Genomic DNA, 8,138 nt, shown 5'->3' with positions numbered 1-8,138 from the left:
AAAAAAAAAAAAACCTTTTGAGCGCTAAGGTATACGTGCTTAATAGTGAGAGGGCCTAGACGTAATAACCTAAGAGTTGGAGAGCCATTCAGCCAATCTGCCAGCCTCACGTCTCCCAATTCCTTTCTCCGTATAGTGTCACCGACTCACCGCCGCCTTGAACTCGCTTACGACGTCGTTCTGGTTTCTCTAATATTCCAAAATAAGTACCTAAATTTAGATAATTTAGAAAAATTAGCCATCATCAAACTTCCATCACCCTACCCCTCCCAGCTCGTGTTTTGCAGTGCCCGTATTCTGCCCCCTTCGGCCTTCTCTGCCCCATTTGCAAGACGCCATGGAACACGATGATCTGACGCAAGCCTTCTATTTCTCTTCCGGTAACCCTAGAATTGAAGAAACAAGGGGTGTCATGCATCTATTCCGTGACGAGGTCGGTTCATCGAGCTCTATTCTTCCTGTAAGCTCAAATTCTACATCTGCGTAAGTGTTTTTGATTATCTGAGATGCACAATTTTGATTCTGCGAATCAATCTCAGGAAAAAAAAAGGATTGATTTTTTTAGTGGCAAGTGAATTTATTAGCAGTTAAATCCTTAATGGTAGTTTTTTCTAATCAAATTTGATCGTTTTATGTTATGTTGAATTTGTAAACTTGCTTGTTTACTCAATACCTTTGGTTGCTAACCTGTTCTTATTTAATTTGCGTGTAGTCTACTAGTAATTTATTATCAATTAGTGGTTAATGTGGTTTATATAAAAATGTAGGAATCGTAGTCAGTGCAACTATGTTGATTTTTGGGTGGTATAATGGACTAAACTCTGATGATTTTTTTTTCTTTCAGTGTTGAAATGTTGCAATTTGGAAGTAGTGAAAAATTCTGTCCTCCTACCTCTGGGGTTTTAGAAATTTGCGAGCTAGTAAAACATGTAGTTTTGAGGTTTTAATTGATGGTATTTATCCTTTCTGAGCTTTTAATGCTGAGAGATGTTTTGGACTTTTGTCGGATGACTTAAAGTGGATTTAGTTGTCTTGGTAATTAGATATTGTTGTTGTATTGAGTTGCTTTTTGATTTCACTTATTGCTTCATTGATTTAGTACAGATGTGGTGATTATCTTGGAAAGTTGAAATCTATGAAATAAAATAGAGGTTAGGATAGTGTTTGCAAAGGTTGAAGACTTTCAATTGCGTTTTTGTTCCTTAGGTTGAAAGAAAGCCTCTACTTTGTGTTCTTGGGGTGCCAAATCACATGACATATGCAGACTTTTGTCAATTTTGTGGTTCATTCATTCACCATATGTTGGAAATGCGAATTGTCAGGTTTGATTCGATACAACTTAATCCCTTCTTGCAATGAACATAATTACTTGGCTGAATATATGTTTATATAACTTCTGCATAATAGAAAATTTTTGGTTCTGATTAGTATGTTGTCCTGTCTGATTACTTAGAAATGATGGCATGGAGGACAACTACAGTGTTTTGATTAGGTTTGATGATCAGAGCTCAGCAGACAATTTTTACAAACATTTTAATGGAAGATGTTTTTCATCTCTTGAGGTATGTTATTCTCCAATTTTCAGTTATTTTGCATTTAAAAATTGTTACTGTTTCCCTTTTTAGCATATGCTTACAATTTGGTTCATGTTTACAGGTCGAGATATGCCGCGTACTATTCACAGTCGATGTGCAGTTCACTGGTTCAATTGAGCATGCACAGGCTTCTGCTGTTAGCAATATGGAACAGCCTTCATGTCCAGTGTGCCTTGGTATGTTAATGAACTCAGTCATAAAAATACATGTGGTGGAGTTCTGAGATAGTGTAACATGCATGTAGTAATTCATAAATATTCAAAATATAACATGAACCATTGCAAATTTGATTTTTTTATCTTGTTTGTGAAATAAATTTCATCTGACGTTAGTTATTTGTCCCGTCACAGACAATCTTTACCTAAATCATCTTGTCAAATCATTAGATAATCTCGATGTCATTGTTTTATGCTTGACCAGAGATATACTTCGTTATTTGGCCATTAGTTGATGCATTTATTGCATTTTTGTGTTCTTACCGAAATGTTGAGTATGTTATAGTTGTGGTAACCACTATGTGCAGTTGATGCTTCCAGTTTAATTGCATCCACACTTCCGTGCAACTCTGGTTTTGATAGGTTTAGTGGTGGTATAATAGGGGTTGTATTAAAAAAAGGAGGAAAAATTTTGTGTTCTTACTAAGAGGGTAGCATGAAAAAAGCTTTTTCAACAGAAAGGAGGACAAATTTTGATGGACATTTTTAGCAAGCCTATCAATTATAAATATTTTTCATATGGATAATGGTCATGGATGTGAATCAGTTAAGAGTGCATTAACATAGATGATTCCAATTCTGTATGTAATATATCAGTACTTGATTGTATAATACATGATTGCACATTAAAAAAACTGTCAGGTGAAATGTCATGGTCAAATTTGTAGTCTCCTGTATCATTTATATAGCAGACATCCATTGGCTATCAATGTGAAAACTTTCAGATCCTTTTACAATGTTTGGCTGTTTTGTTACTTATTTTTTATATTTATATTTTTTGGCTGCTTTGATTCTGCAGAGAGATTGGACCAGGACATGGGTGGAATTCTCACAACTATTTGTAATCACTCTTTCCATTGCTCATGTATCTCTAAGTGGACCGATTCTTCGTGTCCGGTTAGTGCTACAGCAAAATCATCTCTTCTGATCTCACATAAAAGATTACTAAATACTTTATTGTGGAACCATAAGACTTTTCTTATCCTGAATCTGTTATTTGGTGGAAACATCAAGTAAAGCCTTTTTGTTTTCATTGATGAAAATTTTGAGATTTCTAAATTCACAGCAACATATGGACAAATCTGCAATATAACCTTCTTTTTGTCCTGATGATCATTTTGCCGACATTTGGAGTAACGTCTATTTTTTCTTTAGTAAGCATGTCTGACAAATTGAAATTTTCTAAGTAGTGATACTTGACAATAACTGTAGCCTATGTCCTGCAAAGGGTCCATTTATTAACTCATATATCATTATCTCTGACTTTAAAAGCTAACATTAATGTGGACTTCCCAATTGCAAGAGTAACTCTCTCTCTCTCTCTCTCTCTCTCTCATATTTCACTATTAACCATTGTTAATTTTATAACCTAAGATCAATTTAGACTTCATGAATGCAAGAGCTATCCTTAGTGTTCTCTCTCTCACTCTCACTTTTTCTCTCTCAAGTTCCCTAATTCTCGTCTTCTCGTCTCTTCCTCCTTTCTTTTCTGTGAATCATTTTACAAAAATTGGGTTGTAACTCTCTCTCCCTCTCCCTCTCTCTCTCTCTCTCTCTCTCTCTTGTGTGCACAAGTATCCTGAATCTCCTCTATTTTTCTGCCTTGTCTTTTCTGTGATCTTGTTATAAAAGTTGAGTTGTTAAAACACAATGTATAGGAGCAATAAAATACTGACATCATCACACATTTTGGTCAGTAGATGTTGAAGTAGTTGCCTTTTTTACCTCATCACCAATATTTAGATATTTTGGATTCTATCTTTCTGGTCTTTATCTTATTAGTCAGGTCAATGAAGTTTTCCATTCTACTTATGATGTAGAACATTTGGTTGTGTATATTTTGTTTTCTGTTTTTGGAATTGACTTCTTTTAATTTAATTCAGGTTTGCCGATTTTGCCAGCAGCAACCTGAGAAATCAAGCTGTTTTGTCTGTCAAACTTCAGAAAATCTTTGGATGTGTGTAATTTGTGGTTATATTGGTTGTGGGAGGTATAACATTTTCTTGTTTTATTTATAAAGTCTTGACTTTTCTTGGGAGTCAATCTTATTCTGTCAATAGAATAGAAGAGAGCAATTATCGTATTATGAAACATATTTATATTAACTGAAGCTAATATATAGGTATAGAGAAGGGCATGCTATAAGACACTGGAAAGAGACAGAACACTGCTATTCCCTTGAATTGGAAACACGTCGTGTCTGGGACTATGCTGGAGATAATTATGTTCACCGGTTAATTCAATCTAAAACTGATGGCAAGTTAGTTGCATTGAACCACCGTTGTGCTCAGGCTAATGATGGATGTGGTACCTGTGAATGTGGTTTGGAACCTGGATTTGGTGATGCTCTATTGAACAGTAAAGTCGAAGCTGTATTTTCTCTAAACTTTGATCAATTTGTAGTCCTTTGTATTTCATTAGTTCTTTAAGTTTGTCCAAGTTAATATATTCTTCTGATCCTCAATATGGTTAAATGCAGATTGTGAACGAATACAATGAGCTCCTTACTACACAACTGGAGAACCAGAAAATGGTTAGTTCCTTTTCTTGTAAGGTGTTAAAAGTGCTGGTGGATATTTTTTTGTTCTATGATAATTGTATGCACTTTTATTTTTGATATGTGGGTGGAGCATGGAACATTTTTGAGGGAATCACTTGTGCACAATTTGGGAAATGGAATAGAGTACTATTCATTAAATTCAGAAGATGTTATATGACCTTTAGAACTACTAGAAAAACCTTCTTCCTTCTCACTAGTCCACCACCACCACCATTTAACCACAACCACTGCCACCAGTCACCAGCACCGCCTTCTTCCACCAAAACAAAAAAAAAAAAAAACCGCCCTTTTCCTCCTTGATTTTGGCTTCCTTCTTATTTTTCTTTCTTCTCTTCACTAGGCTGCCCTCTCTCACCTCCACCACCACCACTATCATTTCACCACCAGAGCCACTAGGATTACCGATACACCAACACAAACACATCACCCCTTTTCCCCTTAGATCTCATCTCTCTCTCTCTCTCTCTCTCTCTCTCTCTTTTTAATCTCTCCATCCTTTTTTCCCTCGCCGTCTTTCTCACCCAAGCCAAGATTGCAGTGCATGTCTCATGAGATTAGAATTATATTTTATACCTCACCATCATTGACTGCCACCTTGCTATAAAATTTTCATCAATTTTAGTTATTCCTGTTACTGTGTATATGTACTGTGGTACTTTTTGTACAATTTTGAAGTAAATTTTGTCATGGTTTTGAAGTAATTCAGGCCACGTGGGAACTTTTTGTTCAATTTGTGGTTTTTTTTAAACATGTAGTTCTGCTTTTCCTATGCAGTTTTGAAGTAATTTTCAGCAGTGAAGTAGTTTAGGACTGCTGACTAATTAGGGACTTTTAGGTAATTTTAGTCTGCAAATAATTATTCCCTTCTGTGTTAAACAGTAACTTTTTCCACATTTGCAAATTTCCGAAAGTTGTACCCTAGTTATATATACAAATTCTTCCTTTTCTCTTTTTCCAAATTTTCCCTCTCATCTAATGCTCTTGATGTTCTAGTGGTTTGTTGAAGCAAAACATATCTTGCAAATAATTTAGGATAGTGAAATCTTTGTTTGTTGTACTAACACCATCTGCTTTTATCCAGTATTTTGAGTCTCTACTTGAAAATATTGAACAAGAGACTGAACAAGGGATCTCTAAGGCTGTTGAACAAGCCATCAGCCAAAACCCAAAGTTGCTCAAGCTGCAAGCTAAGCTGGACAAACTTGTTGAAGAGAAGAAATTCCTCGATGATGTCAGTATAGTTATGCACTGTGTCTTGCTTTTTGTATGTTTCATGCGAAGAAATCTGTCAAAGGAAGAAATCTCAATAGATTTTTGATTGAATGTGTAGATCAATGATAATCTTTTGAAGAACCTGGAGATATGGGAAAGGAAGATTGCAGAAATCGAAGAAAGGTATGCCAAACTTAATGATTGTCCTTTTTTTCTTTTCTGGTAAGAATATGTTCTGGAAATTTTTTCCATCTGTCCCCACCCTTTCTTTTTAGGGAGGGTAGTATTTAGACCCTTAGTCACTAGTTTCTTATGGCAGATCAGATTTGTTTTCGTATTAACTTGCACTCTTGGTTGCTCCTGACAAAAATAACTTAACTTCATACAAATTTCTGAAATCAAACTGCAAATGTTGTTCCCAAATAGAAAACGTTTGTGAGGAAAATTTTGGTGTATATGTCAGCTCATTCTGATTATGTTTTGTAGCTCGTAAAATAAATTAGAATAAACCAGTAAGTCATGTCTAAAAGTGGAGATTCACAATTTTTCTTTAAGAATACTTCAAATGTTTCAATTTGAATAGGCTTATAATCTTTGTGAAGATAAATTTCTTAGATTTTCACATGAAACAAAGTTTGGTGTTATTTAATGTTTGTAACATATTGCTATATTAATCTTCTATTTGTAGTCTGTGCATGCATTCGGTTTATCTTCGCGCAATGATTAGATTATTTGCCATTGGTGTTTCAGTCTGTCCCTTCTACTTGTTCTTTACGACACTTCTGAAAACCTGATGTCACTGAAAAGCATTGTTCTTTCGGTTTCACTGGAGTTGATATTGGAATTTGAAATCGCTGGACAGTATTTGATCTTGGAGTCTGATTCAATTTGAGTAAACTCATGTAAAAGGTGAAAAGAAAAATTATTCTAGGGGTAAAAAAGTGATCCTCCAATCAGATGTTCTGCAGTAAGTCCTAAATGAATGAGTGTGAAGCCTACAGGAGGTTCTAAATACTGGTATGGTGCCTAAAGTCTTCTAAAGCAGCTACAGCCTTACGCTGTCTTCAGCAAATACCTGGGGACAATATATTTCTGGGTGTGTACATTGTTAATCAACTGTTGTGATTTATTGGAAACAAAAAGATAAACTCATTTCCAACATGAGGGTTTTCATCTGGTCCATAGAGCTTTTCCAATTTATGTGGTCCAGTCTTGACCGTAGCCTTGTAGCTGGAGGTATAGAGCTACGTCAGTTTGTCTGAACATTTTCTTCAGTTATGTACAGCATCCGGAGTTGGGTATAGAGGTAGGTTTCCTTTCATTATTTGTTTTGTTGAGGGTGCAAGTGTCATGAAAGGAGAAGTGAAAGGGGCGGAGTAACACTCACCAAAAGTTGGAGGGAACAAGTATTTTTTATAGGTCTTGGGTTTTTACAGTTGAGTTTCTCTGTGCTTGATCTATATTCCTTCTTATTCTAGAAGATTGAACAATTACAATAGCATTTTGATTTAAATTGGCTGAATGGGTTCTATCGTCTCTGCTTTTTCTGCTGGGGATGATCATATCTTTCTTCAGTTACAGATTTTCAGCCATTTTCTTATGAATATGCAGTTTTGTATAAAAGTTCTTTTTTTTGAGATTCTAGGGATAAGAAGGCTTTGAATTTGAAGGATAAGAGGATAAAAGATTTGCAGGAAGAGGTAAAGGACATTCTTGGGTCAAATATTTTCTCTTGCTGGTTTCAGTTGTTGATTTACAAGCCTTTGATGAATTTGGTAAACATATGCAGTTGAGCAGTTTGATCACATGCTTAGAAATTGGGAATGCAGCGGAACCTTCACCAACTTCAAATCATGTATAGATGGCAGCGCCTTGCCTCCAATAGATCTTCTTCAAAGAATAGGGGTTAAGTGGCCATCAGGACAAGTAACCCAACAAGCGCCAAGCATGCTTGGATCATTCTTTGATTGGTAGGTATTTCAGCTAAGTATGCTTGGATCGTTCTATGATGGAATGTGGGAATCGCAGAGGGATCTTTAGTACTTGGCATGCATTGTAAATTGAATATCTAGCTGGTGTAAATCTGACTTTTAGAACTTGTAAATGATCCTTAAGAAATCCAACTTCCAATGGTATATGGAGCAGGAGCGAAGTGTTGGCTTGTAGTGATGTCAAATATCTTAGTGATGGTAAAAGTATAAAGCTGCATTGGCTTTTGATCCTGTAGAAATGTAGCGATCATTGAAGTGTTAGCAGATCCACAGGAATAATTACTCTTTTGGCTTCCTTTCCACTCACAAAATAGACTTCAACTTGTTTACCAGCATTAATTGTCTTCAAATTTAATTTAAAGCAAATTTAACCTGTGATTTTGTATCTAATGGTGCACCTGGTCTGAGTGAATCGAATGCTTAAAAGCAATGCGTCGCCTGCATCAACACTTGGAACAGGCTCGAGAAAGAGACTAAGAGAGGACAGGCAAAGAGACCAGAAATGAATAAAACTGGCCTGAAGAAATCGAGGTTCTGCAACTTAGAGCAAGTGTTATTCGTATAT

The 8,138-nt window shown here is 35.7% G+C and overlaps 1 protein-coding gene across 2 annotated transcripts; it reads left to right on the top strand.

Annotated features, from left to right (window-relative positions):
- The first annotated feature begins 259 nt into the window (after positions 1–259).
- LOC113753360 (BRCA1-associated protein) lies at positions 260–7,839 on the top strand. Of its 2 annotated transcripts, none has more exons than XM_027297494.1 (12): positions 260–433; positions 1,207–1,322; positions 1,454–1,562; positions 1,657–1,771; positions 2,610–2,707; positions 3,694–3,800; positions 3,933–4,182; positions 4,290–4,343; positions 5,452–5,601; positions 5,701–5,765; positions 7,228–7,282; positions 7,372–7,839. In XM_027297494.1, exons 1-12 carry the CDS (start codon positions 338–340, stop codon positions 7,441–7,443), a joined length of 1,287 nt encoding a protein of 428 aa, XP_027153295.1. In that variant the 5' UTR covers positions 260–337; the 3' UTR covers positions 7,444–7,839. The 2 variants fall into 2 exon arrangements, with proteins under 2 accessions (XP_027153295.1, XP_027153294.1); XM_027297493.1 differs by having other exon boundaries at positions 260–460.
- The last annotated feature ends 299 nt before the right edge of the window (positions 7,840–8,138 follow it).

The sequence above is a fragment of the Coffea eugenioides genome, chromosome 11, assembly GCF_003713205.1.
Source record: "Coffea eugenioides isolate CCC68of chromosome 11, Ceug_1.0, whole genome shotgun sequence".
In the NCBI taxonomy this organism is placed as follows: Eukaryota; Viridiplantae; Streptophyta; class Magnoliopsida; order Gentianales; family Rubiaceae; genus Coffea; species Coffea eugenioides.
This window is presented reverse-complemented; position numbering and strand designations above follow the sequence as displayed.

Excerpts from the sequence above, each read along its gene's own strand:
- LOC113753360 (XM_027297493.1), top strand. The coding sequence starts at position 338 with ATGGAACACGATGATCTGACGCAAGCCTTCTATTTCTCTTCCGGTAAC. Across the intron at positions 2,708-3,693 it reads GGACCGATTCTTCGTGTCCG|GTTTGCCGATTTTGCCAGCA; the intron begins GTTAGTGCTACA and ends AATTTAATTCAG. Across the intron at positions 5,602-5,700 it reads AGAAGAAATTCCTCGATGAT|ATCAATGATAATCTTTTGAA; the intron begins GTCAGTATAGTT and ends TTGAATGTGTAG.